Source organism: Aphis gossypii, chromosome X (assembly GCF_020184175.1).
Source record: "Aphis gossypii isolate Hap1 chromosome X, ASM2018417v2, whole genome shotgun sequence".
Classification (NCBI taxonomy): domain Eukaryota; kingdom Metazoa; phylum Arthropoda; class Insecta; order Hemiptera; family Aphididae; genus Aphis; species Aphis gossypii.
Window position 1 is genome coordinate 48,974,453 of NC_065533.1, and position 20,473 is coordinate 48,994,925.

At 25.7% G+C, this 20,473-nt stretch overlaps 1 protein-coding gene across 6 annotated transcripts in view; it reads right to left on the reverse strand.

Annotated features, from left to right (window-relative positions):
- LOC114124429 (partitioning defective 3 homolog B) overlaps window positions 1-19,037 on the reverse strand; it is a 32,509-nt gene extending 13,472 nt beyond the window's left edge. The window contains exons 1-3 of one of the 6 annotated variants that reach the window (XM_027987677.2): window positions 6,226-6,603; window positions 3,651-3,920; window positions 740-940 (exon numbers count right to left, since the gene is read on the reverse strand). In XM_027987677.2, coding sequence (XP_027843478.2) covers window positions 740-940; window positions 3,651-3,803 — 354 coding nt within the window. In that variant the 5' untranslated portion in view covers window positions 3,804-3,920; window positions 6,226-6,603. Of the gene's footprint in view, window positions 1-739; window positions 941-3,650; window positions 3,921-6,225; window positions 6,604-18,333 lie in introns of those variants that run through there. The other 5 variants (XM_027987678.2, XM_027987675.2, XM_027987676.2 and 2 more) reach the window with 5 other exon arrangements.
- Between the last annotated feature and the right edge of the window lie 1,436 nt (window positions 19,038-20,473).

The following is a 20,473-nucleotide window of genomic DNA, read 5'->3' on the forward strand; positions in this document are numbered from 1 at the left end:
ATTGATCCAAAATGTCCTACACGTGTACTTATTAATGCAAAAATTATATAAGTAATAAGTATACAATGGAAAATATTTTAGGTTTCTCTGTTCACTTCAGGTCCATGTGAGTATAGTTTTCAATTAGTCTTAATATTAAAATTCTAGTAATGTAATTAATAATAATAAAATAATTTTATAGTAATTGTTGACCTAAAAAAATGCATATACTTGAATGTACTTAACTGAAATAAATGTTAGAATAAGCCGACTGTTAATATTATAAAATGGTTGGCTGAAATTTTAGTTCAGCGGCAGGTGGTAAAAATACTAAAAGTAAAAACAATCTAGCGAGTCCTATCAAATATAAAGGTTCATACTTACGGCCATTTATTACTGTTACTAAGAGTTATTCAAAATTAAAATCATTATCGTTATTATAGCAATTATTATTATTACCGTATATTTTTAATTACTTATAAAATTGAGTTATGAAAACTGATGACAGTTAAAATTTTTGTTACCCTTCTTTCTGTTTTTCATATTTTTAAAATCATATTTAGCATTAAACATATTATATTACAACCCATTGTGTATGATAAGTATATTTTCGAAACAGCGCACATGTATTGCTTCGTCCTCTAAACAATCTAAACTATACTTATAGTATTACATTTACCGGTTTATAAGTATGATGGTGATGCACTTAAAATATTATAATAAATGATATGATTAGGTGTTTATTGTATTAACATCTTACGTGGAACATATCTGGACTAGAAGTAGCACTAGCTCCATCTCCACCACCGTGTTGGTGAGGACTATTACTATCACCGTCATCATAGAGTGCGACAATTTGTTCTCTATCATCTGCCACATCTCTGAGACGATCATCTGGATCCAAGATACCGCCATCACTCTGAGACTGCAAACTGTGGACGGTCACCCATGAATTTGAGTTCTAGATTGTGAAATTATAAATAATTAAATTATTTTAACAAATAAAATATTCAATTAAAAATAGAATATTACAGATACAATCGTACACAGAACAATATTAATTTAAATCCAAAACAAAAATGATGGTGAATATAATTTAGAAAAAATTGTAGATTACCTATACATTAATACAGTGTATATATAATATATTTATATTATTTCTATTAATTATTTTTTAGACATATGTACCAACTCCCACTTCTTACGTTAAATAATGTTACACAGTGGTAGCGTATAATATGTATAAATATAGGAAACAACTGATAATTAATAATATTCTACCTATACCTAATGGTTTCACGTTTTATGTTGTTTCAAAAGTAATAAGAAAAATATTCTATTCACTCTGGCATGTTAACATCTGAGTTAATTGTACCATATAATTTGTAGACGGGTAGTTAAAACACATTAAGTTCCATAAACAGTGAATAAAAGAATAATGGTAATTGGTAACTGGTAAGCATATTCTAGGTAATAGATTTATAATGGTGAATCATCAAAATTCCTATCTCATTACAAATTTACACCGTTACTTATTATCAATATATGTTTAGTCTATATTTCTATTCGAAAAATAAAAATAAAATTATTAATTATTTCTAACTAAATATAAAATTATAAATATTTAATACGTTTCTAATTTTGTGTGTTTTTGAATAATTTTTAAATATAATCAGTAAATAATACAGTTTCAGGCTACATTAGTTAATAAAATAATAACGTTTAACTAAAAAGATTGAATAAATATCGTATTTTTTTACAACTAAAAAAAACACAATAACTTAGGGTATATTGAATGATTGTATTTTACTTAAAAATACGATTTAGGATACAAATAATAACACAATATGTATTTAAAATAGTTATAAATAACAGCACTTTTTTCTCATCGTCCAAATTTTAATATATTGTCCTATAATTAAATCTACTACCTAATGAGTTTTTATTGCAAACAACGTCTAGACTAGACGAAAAAACAATTATTTTATATACATGTATATTATATAGCTACTTCATCGATATTTATTTTTTTGTTGCTTGGTCGCCAACTATTTTATGACAACATACCTGTTTATTGTTAACTTGTTTTTTTCAATTGACTTTACATAATATAATACCTTATCAGATTAAGCCTTTGGGTTATAAGTTTTAACTTATAACTTAGTCAATATAGTGATTACACTCAAACATAGACAAATAATAATTCAGATATTTATTATATTATACCGTGATACTTGTTGTTTTAAATAATTAGTAATTTTTAATAAAACAGTAGATTTTCATCTAATGTAATATTATTCAAATTTCATATTATATAAGATTAGTGGGTACTAGAGATATTTTTTATTCATGCCAAAATATAATTTTTAAACAACAAATTTACAATAATTGCTAGAACACATTTTTTAAATGATAATGTATACGAGTTGATAAACTCTCGCAAAATATTTTTCAGCAATCACCATACAGAATGTTAAGAAAATTATAATTATTTATAATATTTAAGTATGTAATAAAAATTAGAACATACAAATTATAAATATATATACTTAATAAGATCTCTGAGAGTCTCGGTGTTTATAATTTAATTGAAACTAAAATTAATAGTTAAAAATAAGTAAATTAATTAACAGTTTAATTTTAAATAATGAAATATCAATAAATTTACATAGGTAATTGAAATATAATAAGTTTAATATATTTTCAGGCTTGACAAAACAATTTTATCAAATTTTAGAATTAATTTATGTATCGTAACTCAAAAGCACGTTAATTAATGACTAAGTAGTATAGTAGACATTCAATATCCTAAATATAGCACATACGAAATAACACTTATTGATAAAATAAATTGTATCATATTTTTATAAATCACGAAAAAAATCAATAACTATTTCAAGGTTAAAAAAATGCGTTTTATTTAAATTTTAAATTCTTACTTTGTAACTTTACAATTTTTAGGTATAATGAAGAATATAAGTAGGTACCTATGAAGAAAATAATTATTTTATCGGATGCATTATTGAATTCATGAAGATAATAAAAAACACAATATATTTCTATGCATGGTTATTAAATGTTTCAAAATGTTTAGATAATAGTTTTTTTCTCTGAACAATTTGCATAATTAATTTAATTTGGTTATAAATACAACAATTAGAATGTAAATCATAAGAAAAATAAATTTAAATTCTGTTTAATAAAATACATTCCGTGCTCTCGTTATTGTGTATCTCGAGAAGCTTTAATAAAATATATATGGAGCAATTTAAAAATAATAAGTAGAATATTATCATTATTTTAACAGAAGGCTGCAGGTTTAATTTTAAACAGCATAATTTTATAATTTCCGGTTCTCATAATAAATATATCATCATTATTTATATATTTTTATAAATAAATTAGTATATTATTGCTTTAAAATTTATAGTAAAAAATATTAAAAAATAAGAAATCATCGTCTATTAGGGGTTAGTGACTCGACGAGCGAAGTGTGACAATGGTCTCGGTTACTGTCTAATTTTTCCTTCTAATAAATGTTATGTATAAATACAATAGTTAATGAAAAACTATTTGTAGATGATTTCACCAGAGAAATAAAAAAAATATCTGTAAATACGTAACACAATTACATAATATTATTCGTATTAGATTCGTAATTGTAGGTATACCTCGCCGAGTTCAGTCGATACTTTATTGAGTTGTTGGGCTTTTTGAACTTGATAGGTTTTTCTGCGTCCAAATACTTTGGCCAACTTTCCAATGACAGATGCACTTCGTTTACCACAGTTGCAATTTTGATGAGATGAACAGTTTTCCAACATGATAATGACATTATCGACGATATATAGGTACAACGATTGTTAAAACCGAACTTCAGAATTGCACACAAAAAACGGACCATACGCGTAAGTATACATAGCAATTTAAAAACGTGCACTCTAAATACATAAAGTACAAATTAAATAATTAGTTTTTTTTGCTGCTTGAAACAGTTTTTTTTTTTAACAGACAGGCAAGGACGTATATGAGCTTGAAACAAACAACTACATACATATATTACATGTATAATTTTTTCTATGAAAATATATTTTTAAGCTATTAAGTTCGATATGAAAATAATAAAATTAGCTTTAATATAATTAATACAATTAGACAAAAGAAAAAAATAACATTATTTTATAAGATATGGCTAAACACATAACACAAATTAGATTTAGAGCATAAATATTTTTAATAAAATCTTTAAAAATAATTATTTTATACAATTTAAAAATGACATTTCAACAACTTACAACTTATTAAATTGTAATTTTGTATGTATCATTGTATCATTATATTATTTATTAAAACCATCATAAATATTATATTATTAAATACACAATACAAAAATAGATACCATGTTATTATATTAATATTGAATATTTAATTTTGGCCCCATTATAATTTAAAACTTCTATTAAAAACGTCTAATTAAACAATATTATTTATAGCTATAATGTCACCACAGTTGTACCCCACATAATAAATACGTATTATTTTTATTGCTATTTTGAATTATAGCGTAATAAATCCTGATCGAAGATCGAACAGATAATATAATGTTTACTAAGATAAGTTTTAGATGAATATAATGTAGATATGAAATAATAGTTGAGAAAGGGATGGTTTATTTAATGCAGGTTTAAATTATTAATTTAATTTCTGAATAATAATTTCTTATATAAATTCCAAAAATGTCAATAAATACAAATTCCTAAAAAATATATATAAACTTTATTGTGAATAATATACTTTAATAGTTTGTACATCGTTTTATTAATTTAATTATTATACTTTTAAACCAATATTATAGGTATATTTTTGGTTTGCGTGTAGGTATGTGATTTAAATTAAAAAAATTATGTAAAATACTTTTAAGGCAGAATAAATACCAAAAATTAATGTACACATTTATTTTAATTAAATGAAAAGAACATTCAACTTTGAGGAATTATTTTTTCTATGTTTGATAACATTGTAAAAGATTATAAAATTACATTGAAATGTATGAAATCAATAGCATATTTTTAACTAACCGTATCATTGTTATATGTATATAATATAGTGACCCACTCGAGTCACACATCATAACCCGGTGAATTCCACATATTTTAATTGTGATTCTAAAACTAATAAATATATAATTATTTTTACATTTATCGTTTTTAATCGGTACCTTCTATTAAATTCGTATATATTAGATATTAATCAAAATACAATATTAATCAATTGAGTAGGTAATAATATTATATACTCACAAACTAAGATTTGAAAATTCATGTTATTAATAAATAATATAATATCGCGGTTAAAAAATGAAACATTTTATTTGAACATTAACTGTACCTTCAAAAAATTATTATAATCTTTTCACAGTTTTGAAATTGTTTTTACATAATAATAATAAAGATAGATAGGTAAAATATATCTAGTTTTTATTTTGAATAGAAATGTAATTAAAATCATAATAAATAAGTACTATATTTTTTTCGGAGCGTCTTATTTTTTTCAATTGTTCTCACCACAGTAGCTAACACAGTGATATTGGTGCATTGTATTTGTCTACTTTTTACTATTGTTTTTAGAGAAAATGAATATCTGCTAGTCAAGAACCGAATAATTAAGCCAAGCCAAACATAACAAAATAACAATAACGTATATTATGTATAGTGTATACGTAGTATTACGTATATATTTTCTTATAACATTGAGATAACTAATCAAAATCTATAACAATATCCTAATCAGAAAAGATACACGAAAAATGTAGTGAGATACAGATGTGTGTGTTGGGGGGAGGGTATAAATTCATATTTTATTTCATATTTTAATTTATGTATTATAATGAGAAATTGAAAGTTACAAAACTTGATTATTGTAAAACTATACAGAATTTGTAAATATATTTTATACTGTTTCTAACGAAGAAAAATAATTATATTATGTCATAGGTAAAGTAAATGGTAATAAATCCATGATAACAGTTTAGTAATTTGAATAATGTACAATTTTATGTTGTATAGTTTCACTCATATAGTCATCGTCATGCCAATCTGTAAATAGAGGTACAGCTCAATAAAATAAATGTTTTAATAAACTGTTACTGCATGCAGAGTTATATTATAACCGAGATTATAACGTTAATATAATACTTTTTAAAAATATAAATAACTAAATAAAAAGTACTTATATGTATATAATTACCAGCTATAGCCTAATTTTATTGGTATAGATTACGAACATCAATATAACTAGACCAAATTGTATGGGATTTTACAATTTTATTAAAATCGCAATTTGTTATATTTGACCCAGATAAATACAAAAAATTGAGATATAGTTAATCGCATAGTTCCATTAGAAACCATTTTTAAATAATATATAATACTAATACTTTAAGTAAAAGATAAGACACTGATAAAATAATACAAACAAACTAGAACATTAATGCATTTTAACGACGAATAACCACGTCTGCAACGTGTCACGCACCGAACAACACTAATAACGAGTGCCGAGTGGTACCTACAACAGGCACAGACATCGTGCGTATTAGTGTATTACCTACAGCTGTTCGATGATATGCATGTTGTGTTCGTTTAACTATTAGTAAAGGTAAAAGTTTTTAATTTACATGCATAAGTGAAATATACATTGACAGTATATACATAAATGTATACAACGAGAACAATAAGTATAGCAATAAATTATTAAATATTTTTCTACAGTTTGTTTAATTAATAAAAAAATATATCAAGAAATAATAGAAATAATTTTTTATCGTGAATTTATTGTCTCAGTGTAACGTGTAACATAACAAAACAGTGTACTGGGTTCTTATTACAATAGTTTATATATAATATTAAAGAAAAATTACATACTATTAAATTTCTTATTTACTAATAATATGCTCAAGCTCAGTTTAGTTATTCATATTTTTATTTTATAACGAGTTTTAAGTATTTGAATAATTTTAAAATTTTAAATGTACGTAACTCTTAAAAAATTAACATGAAAAAAAATGCTATGAAGTGTGTATATAAGACAGAGACAAAATAGTTTTTTGAAATTATTTTAATTACTTATTTGGGTGCCTACACAATATATTAACACGTTCGCTGCGGGTCAATTTTATATACATATACCCGGCCGGTGCTGTTCAAATTTATAATTTTTTTTTTTTTTTTTTTTATAATGAAGCCTATATTAGCGTTACCTACTAAATAATTTTTAGCCAGATGCTGTTTGATGCCATTTGGCGTCATGTTATAAATATATAAATAATAATAATTTATCATTCAAATACTTTTTTAGGTACTATTCAGTTCTAATCAAATAATCATATTACATATAGGTATTATAAAGAAATATTAAGTATTTATATAAATTATATTATGCATTAAATAAACAGTTTGAATTATATTATACGCGCGTGTTATATTTAAGGTAGGTACCTAATAATCAAACATCATCAGCCTTTATATAAAATTTTTAAACGATAAGTACCAATGTAATATAAATTAAAAATAAAAACTGTCAACAAAAAACTCGAAACTAACGACAAGTCGAGAACAAAATCCACTTCAAAGTGTCATAACTCAGTCATAAGATGTTATTCCTCGTGTTATTCATTATAGGCATAATCCAAAATTCTATATAATTCTAACTTGTTTCTTTTCAAAAAAAATTCAAGTTACCAAGAGAAGATTGTATTTGAAAAATTAAATCACCTAAGTAATTAAATATAACGAAAAAAATTATTATTTTAACCATTTTCATAATATTCAAGAACAATCAATGGTATATTGTATTGCGAGGTATATTTGTATAGGTAATTTAAAATTAATAGCACCATCAAAGCAATTAATAAGCAATAATAAATTGATTGTATGTAAAGATGTTTAAGAAATATATGACTATAGCGTACTACATAACTAATTATTATAAATAAATTAGATACATGAAATTAAAACAATAGGAATGTAAATAGTTTTAATTATTAATCCCGAGAGTACGTGTCTTGAAAAAACTATGATCGACTCTATAAAACAATGAACCTGGTATTAAAGAAAAAAATTTAAATATTAATAATAATACCTATAAAAAATAAATAATATATATTAAAATTCCAAAAAAATATTAAACTTTTTCCAATATATTTAAAATTTGTTAAACTTTCTTTGAAAATTACTAAGCTTAAAAAAATATGTGTAAATATCGAGAAAGATAATTATAATATTAAAATTTATTATTTATTTAAATATAAATATCAATACAATACGTGTTTTGGAATTTTAGTCAATAAAAATGTATTAAAATATTTTAATATTTACATTTATAATTGACAAACCAGTTAACCTACAAAAATAGCTTAAGTGTATGCATATTATTATTTAAAATACATCACATAAAAAGCAACTCTTCTAAGTAAACACAGACTTTCTTTATAAATATTCACGGTTATAGGACATTTACTCGGACATTTATGAAATCAAATTTTATTAATTATTTTTTTATTATTTATTATTGTTATCATATTTTTAAGATGTTTTATTTATTAGCTATTAAAATTAAAATACACTTTTAACTTCATGTTTTGAAGCAGAATATTTTGCTCTGAATATTGAAAAATATTAAATTTATATGAGTAGAGTTGAGCGAAGTGTCAAATGACAAAAGGATATCCCTCAAAATATTGGTAAACTCTTTTCATCAGAACATAAAATATTTATAAATAATAACTAATTAAAAATCCCTTCAAAATTAGATTATTATATGTTAAAATTCCTAAAAAAAATTCTGTTTTTGAGTACAAATGAAAAATGTTTATGTCATCGTCCACTGTACAAAAAAGTAAAAACAATAGTGATAAAACTATTATATTTTGATGAATGATGACTTTAAAAGTTTAAACTACAAACGTCAATTTTGTACGTTAAACGTGTGATAAGACTAAGTCAACGAATTCATTTTCAGTATCCTTATTAACTGAATATTTTTAAATTTATGAATTATGTGAAAAGCTTTAAGATATTAAGGATATATTATTTTTCGTAGTTTACTACAAAAGTATTAATTAATTAATTATTATTATTTTAATTGTTCTGTATGTTTAACACATATTGTAATTTGAGATATTTTTATAATTTTAAAATTTTATTATATTTTTTAATATTAATACTATTTGTAATATATTTATTGGAATTGTTTTCAATTGTTTTCATCATTTTTATGAATAATATTAAATAAGTCTTATAAAATATAATATTTGACATTATATAGCTACAGCTCCTTTTAACGTTGGGCGTATGCAATATAACATGACTAAGTGTATTCATAGTATACTTAATATCTATTTTGATTTGATAATAATGTTTTTGTGAGGATGCAACCACACAATTAATTTGAGATTAAAGATAGAATGTATAAATTATATAATGCAAATTGAATAATTATCAAATTTAAAATGATTTTTGGGAATTCTGTTAAGAACTTATATAATTATTGATAATTTCTTTTAAATGTTTTCAAATAATATATATATCTACAAAATATCATTTATTTTAAAACATTCTATTGATTTAATTAAGGTAGGTGATTAATTTCACACAATATAATAACGATTTATTTTGATATAATTTATGGTTTTATTGTTTGATGATCAAATTTGACGTTTGAGTAGAAAAAATTACGATTTTATATCAATACGTAATTAATTTTTCAAGGTCGTATTTCAATTGTGTAAGCTGCTTTTTACGTTACGTTTTTGAGTTTAAGTATCAATTATATAATTTCATTTTTACGAATTAATTCAATTTAAAAGATTCAGAATAATATGTAATATTTATCTATGTCAAATAACTATTTAAAGAATAAATGTGTACTGTGAAAAAAATGTTATTTGGAAGTTTATTTACTAATATGTGTATATTATGTATTATTTCAACTACCTAAACCTAAGTACAAAAATATAATTTGATATTCTCGAATTATCATCAGCAATTACATATTATTAAATCTCACATTAAAAGAACTTTAAACAAGCTGTAAATATAAATTAAGTACCAAGTTTTTTTTTTTTTTTTTTGCTTTCCAAGCTCTTTTGACCAACTAGATTTTAAAGTTAGTTCTAAAAATTGGACATCTAGTAACTTTGAGTTAGATACCCATTTTTGATTGTTGGTATAAACGAGACTTTTGTTAAATAAATGTTAACGATTTTATAAATGCTATAACATTAATTAATGAATAATGATGTATAAACTCAACGATACAAAGAAAAAGTGACTTGTATATACCAAAATATTATTAAAGGATAGGGCATTGGCATTTTTTATTATGCATTAGTTATTAATAGTAGATCACACGCTTTACCAGATAATGCACCATGGTGCATTACAGTAGATAGACAGATCTGGCGAGTAACTGAACAATTGAAAATTAAAATTAAGTATATAAGAACTTCTTGGTTTTATAAAATATTTACTTCTGAAATAATGAACAAAATAAATTATAAATAAATACATTTTGTCAAAAACCAACAGGTTTAGTAAAAAAGTTCCTATTTTTCCTTAAATTTTTGTTTTTATTTACCGATAACTAAGAAAAAAATTTACTCTTGATCTCTCAACGTACCAACTATAGATCTTATTTGCTACCAGAATAAATAAGCCAGCACCAAAGTTGAAAATCAAAGCCCCAAAAGATGATAGGTACAGGAAAAGAAACATCTTTCCACTCAGAATCTAAATTAATATAATAATTTTTAAGTAAATTTTACGATGAATTCAAACAGAAAGTTTGTCGGATAAATAGGTTAATAGTTACAATTAGCAAAATATTGATACTTTTTAGAAAGAAAAAATATAATATTTAAATAAAGCGTTACTGAAATGTGAGTGCACGTGCGAGAGCGATGTCACCTATTTTATTTTACACTGACATACACTAATGATCAATATTACAATACATACATTAAAACCGGCAAGCACGCACTATGGAGTTTGCCTATGTTGAACTCCTTAAAAACAGTTAACGTCGTATCTTAAGGTAAGTTTACCCTTAAAACTTACCTTTAGCATTTTATTCCAATAGCGTGTTTACATAACAGTAATTTTTATAGTATTTAACAGTATTAAAAATATTAACTTTTGAATATTGATTTTAATTTATACAGTATAAGTCTACGTGTAACAATACTAACTAGTAAGGTTTCGAAATGCAATTCTATATCGTATATTACTAAGATCGTCAGTGTTATACAAACGTAATGTATAAATGATAGATTTGATTATAAAACGTAAAAGTTAAATAGTGTAGTAACACTAGTATTAAGATAATAGAGAATAGTAAACAACTTTTGTATACAAATCTACATAAAAATATTTATTTCATTATATAATATAATTAATATGATCATAAACATACAATATTTACTCATTGCAATTAGTAAGCCTAAGTATGTATTAAAATTATTTTAATCTCTAGATATAGATAGCTAGATAGTAGATATAGATATCTTATGTATATAAATAAATTTCTAAAATTTCTATAAAATAATTTACTAATTAGTAATTATCGAGATTTGTATGAATTTTGTAAAAATTCTAGATTTAAAAGGTTATAAAAAAATATTGTGACAATATAGATTTTCAATATTTTTTAATTGAGAAATGAAAAAACTTAGATCTTTGTGTTACATTTTCAAGACGTATTTCTACCCAAGAAATAATTTTTAATCGACATTTATAAAAAAATGATTACGTATTTACGCAATTTTATCGCAAATAAAAAATATATAATATAAACGTTTGGTGAACATTTTAAGACTTTACGGTTATTCGTTTTTGATGAGTAACATAAAAAAAAATACAAAATCGATTATGCCGAAATTAGATTTGAGTAAAATTTTCATTTTACTTTAATTTTTTGTTTGTTTTTAAATTTAATAATTAACTAAGTTTAACTTCTCCAAAGTATAAACTAGATTCAATTTGATATCCAATACCACTTCTATTTTTGAAAATTGTTGCATTTAATCGACAAATTATCAACTATGAAACAATTAATTACAAAAAAAAAATCATCGTACATTCATCGCTCTAAAGAAAATAATAAAAATGTTGAGTTAATAAAATATTTAAATTAAAAATGTAACTAATGACCATATATTATAATAGTAGAAGTCGGCAACTAAGATCGATAATATTTAGGACAAAATAAGTAAATAGTAAATACTACCTAAATGTTATTACTGTAATGTCAATACCTGTTGCTAAATAACGATTTCAATGATAACCAATATCATATTATTAATTATATCACGTAGGTATATTAATTAATTTAATATTAACTGACCCAATTATTTTATATAATATATCTATTTTACTAAACAGTAGATTGTAGATATACAAGTATAATACAACCATAATATAGTATACATTTTCTTTAAAGTTTCAATATTGTCTTAACCCGTGACACAACTAATTATCAATTTAATATGTCATCCAAACTTACTGTTGTCTAGTGTCTACTGATACCCAAAGTTATATACATATATTTAATACTATACATTATACATATTATTATGTAAATTAATATAATTTTATTGCTCTGTAAAGTAAACGATTGACGATTGTTAACTCATGCTGAAATGTATTAATTAATTTTAACTTCACATCGGTCACCATAAAACAATAATCGAGACAATAATAATAAATTATGGTCGTAACATAAAATTTCTTGAATATTGTTAAGGTAACCATCAAACTGCGTTTAGATTCATGTAGATGGTTATATTATATATTATCTATTTTCAGTGACTAACGAGGGATTTACATAATCGTCACGAGAAAATAAAGTTAGTAGGTACAAGACGTAATAGTATAACAGTAAATAATGATTTAATATTTATTTTTATATTCATCTAGTTAATAATAGAACAAAATACTTATAATTAGTATTCTCGTAGAACAATAGACAACAAAACAAAATGTTAGTATCAGTAAAAATACGACAGTTCATAATATCGTGTGCTAACTGCTAATGTTACACGCGTGAAGATGTAGGGTATATATATGTAGATACTAAGCTTATTAGACGTTTACTGAATTAGCGAATTCTAAGAGACCTTGTACTAGACGATACATGCATATTGTATATATATGTAGGCGTGTGCACAGTATATGTGTACATTCAATAATATATTATATTATGTACTGTACGTGCATGGCCAGTTTTTCAGAACCAGAACGATCATCAACACAACCAATAACGACCTTGTCGACTTTCATAAAGTAAAATATACAAGTCCGGAATCGGGGAATATTTTTGTAAGGAAATATACCTAACAATTTTTTCATTTTGGGAAGTTAATTAAGTTTACATTGCAATGTAATAAATAATTATTAAGAATAGGTATAATATAGTATGTAAAATAATACATATTTCAATAAACAGAGGTTTATAAAGTTAAATATTTGGTTGAAGAAATGTCCTACAAAACATTATTAATCTATAATGGTAACATATATATAGACTGAAGAGTGAAGACCTACTGTAGACTGTGACAGGTCGAAGGTTAATGTCCCTTTGACAGTTAACAGAACACCGATAATAATATCTATATTAAATATAGATTTTGTGGAATTTTCAAGATGATTTGGAAAAAATATGTTTAGCTTAATAATACTTTATCATATCATATTTTCTAACAACTTACAAATCGGTATTTTTAAAAACTTTATTTTGTAGCTTTGTACATAATAAATATATAAAAAATTTTTTTTTAATAAAAACTAACGAGTTTAATCTAACTATATTTTTTTTTAAGAAGCATTTACAATTCGAATAAATATAATCGTTTTACTTCCCAGCTGGGAAAAAGATATTATACTTAAATTATTGTAACACCCTGCACTTTTAGTAAACATGTAAATGTTTACCTACTATACATAGACTTTTTTAAATTTTATTATTTTGTTTGTAAGATCTTGTTTTTCAAAATTAATGATTTATAATAGCACCAATACTTAAAAATAGAAACATACAATACTTATATAAATACCTATATTTAGTTAAGAAAAACAAAACTAATACCCTCCGAATATGTTAACCTTAATATTTAATCAATGATTTTTAATGCAGATAAAATTTACAAAATCCGTGTAAAACTGTATGTACAGTTGTATAAATAAAAAACATATAGTAAATTGGGCTAATAATATACATGTATATTGTATTCATAGATAGCTCTAGTTATTTGTGTACTATCTGTCATAGGTATAGACTGGAGTACACACCTACTACAAATGCATTATCAATAATATACTATAGTAAAAAAATCCAATTTGTTGCTTAAATAAACACGTACTAATATATTTAGAAAAAATATCAATATATTTAGTCATACCTACCCAATAACAGCTATAGGTACATTTGAATTACTTCCAATAATTATAATAGTTTTTTAATTTTAGTTCCCTAAAATATTTGATAATAAAAGAATATAGTTATGTAGGGGAGGGGTGGAGGGGTAATAAATCACAATCAATATGCCTAATATATGAGTACAAATGTTTTTATACTTTTATAGGTTAACATTTCACTATACCTATTTAGAAAAATTAAGATACCTATCATCTACTTACCTATTATATTTTAAATAAAACTACAAGTTTTAAAATTATCATTATCAATTTAACCATTTATAGACAAAAATATAAATTGATTAGGGATTGGAAGTTGTTTAATTTCTTAGCTATCTAATATTTTGTCAAAAAAAAAATCATTTTTTAATCATATAATATCCAAAGTAGAGATATCTGGATGCCAGAGGTTAATAATGTCTCATTTAAGAGGATGCCAGTGCACTGTTTGTTTTCTTTCTCTGACCGATGCGCAACATAGACAAAACGCATTTACACAGAATTATTTTTCTATGATTTTGAGTAATCTTAGAGTAAAATCACCCATTACAAAAACGTTAGAAAATAATATTTTTGAGAGAATGACATATTGATTTGTCTAAATATTGTCTCGAAATAATTTAAACATCAATCATTTTTTTTTTTTTTTTTTGAAAGTTAAATACAAAATCAAATACCTAACCGAGAGCTAACAATAAAACATTAAACCGATATATCATACTCTCAAAAATATTATCCTCTATAGATTTTATAATAGGTGATTTTACTCTAGATTACTCAAAAATCACAAAAAAACTATTTTAAATGAAATGTGAATGAGTTTTATCTACGTTGTGTGTGGGTCTGAGAGAGGAAACAAATATTGCGCTGTCTCTTAATATTTTTTTTTAATAGATATTTACTATTTAGGTTTAAATCTGAGTTTATATAATATCATAGTTTTACCAAAAATACCCATATTTTTTTTAGCAGATTTTTTTAGTTATATCCTTGATTATAAACATAATTATAAATTTTATTATGAGTAATAAACAGATAAATAACATAGTAAAAACAATAGGTAAGTACTAAAAGCTATAATATTTTAGATGAGTAATGTTTCAATTACAGCTTTAATACCCATGTCAAAATCCTTGATACAATGCACTTGATATTTTCCTACAATAAAATCTTATAACTATCTTACTCAGTTAGTAGACTACCATTTATGGTTTATGAAAACAGATGTTTTGATACTCACTATTTTTATACATTCCTAGAATAGCTATCATAAATTAAAACTAGTGGATTATTCATCACAATTTTGTCAGAGTTTATCTGACTTGCAATCAATGTTTAATTTTAAATTCAATAATAATTAAGACTTAAGTAGATTGTAGATACTATAAGTAACTAGACATTTAGCATTTTAGCTACATGGAAAATTGCAACATGACATATTTTTTAGTATCAATCATGATATTATACATAAGATGGAAGTATCTGAGAGCAAAATTGATAAATAATAACAATAACAATAACAATACAAAATATAAAACAACAGATATTACCTATTTAGAATTCTAATAATACTTAGTAATTAACTTTTTAAATTTTTATTGAATTTTAAATACATGCAAATGTATAACACTATTTTATGTAGTAATTCTGATTTCTAATAATAATTTAAATTTATTATTACACAATACCTACCTACTAAAGGCTATTATTCAAAAATGCTGTTAGATAAATATGCAGTAAATAATTTAATGTCAGGTAGCAGAAAAATTACTAGAAACCTACACATTTGATAAATGAATAGTAAACTAATGATCTCTTAAACTTTATCATTGTAGTAGACAGTAGTTCATAATTGGTTCTAGAATTGGCCCATTAAATTAATCAATTTAGGTATATGTAACTTTTATGATTTAGGGCTTAAATGTTTTAAATTGAATAAACTTGGCACATTAGGGCTAAATTATTACATAAATAACATCAGAACTTATTACCTATAGATACTTAGGTAAGTGATGTAGATAATTTTAGGTCTTTGTCGATTATTGCTAATACTAGATGTACAGTGCCAACTCTAGTGCTAACCATTGTTATCAATGACTAACCAAAACCATAGCTTAAAAAAAAATAATAAAAAAGAAATGCAGAAGTATTATGACTTAACGACTTGAAGTGAGAAAGCATAGTAAACCAATTATGGCAAAATGTACAGATTAAATTATAGTATTTTTAAAAATACCAACTTATTTTAAATTAGTTAAGTCTGGAGTAGGTCTAAGGAAAGATATAAATATTGAAATATTTTCTATAATCAAGAATAGGCAATGGCACATAATATTCATTACTATGGAACCCTCTTCTTAAAATATAAAATAAATAACAAAACATTTTGTTACTCATAAATATACCTGCTTAATTACTAGGGATATTATAATAAGAATGCTTGTTTAATAAATATACAATCACATTTCCCACCGTTTTAGATTTATCATTTATCATTAGGGCTCGGATGTTGTTGCACTAAAAATGTTATAAAATTGATTGCATTATTGCTGTGAAAAAAACCCAAAATTGCACTTAAAAATTGCAATAAAAAAATATTTTGTACCAAAAAAATTAAAAAAAATATTAACGAGTAGATAATAAAAAAGATTCAAATTCAAATTCTCGTCAGTTGTCATTAAAAATCTAGTAAATTGTCCGGTTTTCTTATTTTTTCAGAAATCTACAAATAATTTTATTAAAAATTAAAGCTTTTTATTTAAACTATTTTTTGATTTTTTTCTACTAATTAAATGGTTTTTCCAGTTACCGCCGACGACGACGGACAAATAAGCCATCACGAGTCACAACCAATAAAGCCCGACATAACCATAGATTAAACCTGTATAATCTAACAAAAAAAAAGTGAAAACACAAAAAAACACATAAAATTGTATTGAAAATGACAATAATTAACAAAATTGCAATAAAATTAAAAAAAGGTCAAAAATTGCAAAAAGTTGCACTTAAAATTTTTATGTATTAATTGGTACTCATTTGAAACAAATTTATAATCTACTTAGCAACGAATCCGAACAATAGAAAAGAAGTTGCAAATGCAACAACATCCGTGCCCTATTTATCATTGATTATACTGAATATAAAAGAAAAATAAAGTCAATGGAGAAACACTGGGTAAAACTAACCACTTTAGTAGAAAACCAAGAAAATATTAATAATTCAAGAAAAAATTACCTATACCTACCATTATTAGAATCTATCTACCTAAATTATAAAATACATTTTAAACACTACCTACCAAGACAAATGTACACCTGCGTATTGTTACACCTATTTAATAAATTATTTTATTAATTAATATAAATGTTGTAAATTATAATTATTATAATTGTAACCTAATCATTTACAGACATTGGGTTGAACAATTATATGCTACTGCAGGTCACGTTATCAATTATCAGTGTAAAAATGCATCATAACAATAAAATAGATAATTAATGATTAATAGTGCATAGTACTATCAGTAAACATAATTTTGCATAGGTACCTATAATATAGTTATAATATTCTTCGTTATATTCCAAAAAAAATAAATCTTAGTTGACGGTTTTCTTTGGATCCAATCCTTATCACTCTAATTACTCTAGTTTTAAGTATCTACTTATACGACTGTACAACTCAAAGTGTCAGACTGTTTGCTGACATAGTATCTAAACATTGTAAACTTCGAAAGAGATTAATAGATTTCTGCAGCCGGGTACCTACCTACCGGATTGACAAAAAACAGTACAAACATCCACAACGGTTCTAACCTGACGGCGTTAACATCTAAGGTCTACCTACCAATACCGCCGACACGTAAACGTAACAGTCGTGCAAGACTCACCTTTCCGGTGGCTTTCTTGTATCGAGTGATGGCCTGTTGGATGAGATCTCTGACCAATATTTCTCCTCGTCCGCAGGGGACGATCACCCTAGTGGAACCGAAGCAGACGGTGACTTTCATCGTGTCGCAGTCGCATCACCAGCGTCTCGAGCACGGCAACAACAGTGCGACAGGGTACTCTAATCGGACCGACCGACGACGACATCGCCTTGTCGAGTGGCCCGTCGTCGTTTGGCGGTCCATCGAAGTGCCACCGCGGTCGGGCTCGACATCGACAGCGTTTAGGAGTTAAAGCGCCGGCGGTGGAGGGTCGTTGGCCAGTCGCTGTGGCGTTTTCACACGTCGACGGCGGTCGCCGGTCTTCGGCGGAGTAGGTGAGTACTCGAATGTCGGACTCGAAATATCGCGCGCGCGCCCGATAACGATAACGACGAGGAACGATATTGTGATAATGGATCGCGACGGCGCAGAGCGATGTATCGTCGACCGAACAAAAACGGTATTTAAAAAACGAAAACAATATTGTCGAGTCGCGTACGGACGACTTTTCGTCGGAGAAACGAGCGAACGCGGACGACGAAAAAAAAAACGGTCGAAAACGAGCGGACGGCGTGACGGCGGCCTATCATCAGCGTACGGACGGCCGTAGTAAACAAAGACCCATCCGGTGTGCACTGTGCAGACGGCGCGTGTGTGCCTGTGCGTGTGTGCGGCGGCGGCTGCCCCGTCGGTGGCTTCGGCGGCCGGGAGGGGGAAAACCGCCGCAGATAAAATTACGAGGGAACCGCCGCCGCCGCGCGCCGCTATAGCCCCTTCTATACAAAAAACCGTTCGTACTGTTTTCCGTTGGGTCGGAAGCGCGGCGGCGGCGACGGCGGCGGCCGTTTCTGGTGATGCGAAGCAGTCCGCCGCCGCCGCCGCCGTCAAAACCGGTTTTTGTCGATGTGTGCACTGCGCTGCTGCTGGTGCAGACGCGAGACGTCGACTAGGCGGCGGCGGCGGCGGCGGGTTCGCGTCAGACGGCTCATTTCAATAATAAATAAATAATGACGACGATGATAAATATTTTGCGTCCTCGTAACGAAAATAATAATAATAATAATTCGTCAACCGGTCGGCCGCCGCTTTTGACAAAATTTTAATGACGTATTAAAACTACTCTTGATAATCTCTTTCGTCGTGATGCACAGAGATGACGCGACTTATAGTTATCTCTGAGTAATACATAATAATAATAATAATAATATTATTATGTGTAATCGTAATAATAATAATAATATAATATCGTAAATTGTTTTTTTTTCTGCAAAAGGTTTAAGGACTCGAGTTTTTTATGTACCTACCCAAATATGAATGTATAATATTATAATAATATGTAGCTCTGTAGTCTATTTATATAATACTATTTATTAAATTTTTTTTTTTTTTTGTTTTTCAGGTAGGTATAAATAATAATATATTCTACGATACGTATGTACGAGAAGACAGTTGTTATTTATTTTATAGGCTTCTTAATTATTATGAAACATCTAACGTAGGCACCAGATATAATAAGTAGGTACAAGAAAAAAATAACAGAATGTGGTTTAATCTTGTGAATATCGTGATGATGGCCAATATGGCAATATGTATATACATATACATATTATATATAATATTATTTTTGGATTTACGTTTATAAATGAATAATACTAATAAGATAATATAATACTACGGTAGATCTATCTGAAACAACTTACTTTTTTTTTTTAAATATTGTGTAAATCGTTTACGTGCCACTAGTACCTACCTACCTACTAACCTACCTACTGTAGTAGTACTGTTGTAGCGTAGTAGTTGTATTGTAACGTTTTATATCATTTTAATTTTTAGCTGTTGTACATTTAAGAACGAGAATATTAAAACACAAAATTATAAATGAATAATAAAATGTATAATAGTATATAATTTATCTCGAAATCATTTAGATTTTGCTCCACTTATGATGAGTATTCGTCCTTTAAAAATAATAATTTTATGATCACTATAATTTGAAAGTATCTCTATGGTTGTATAATTAAAATATGATTATCTGGGTATGTCAAATTTAACATAGTGAAATAATTTTAATACCTACCTAGGTACTTAAGTTTATTTTTCA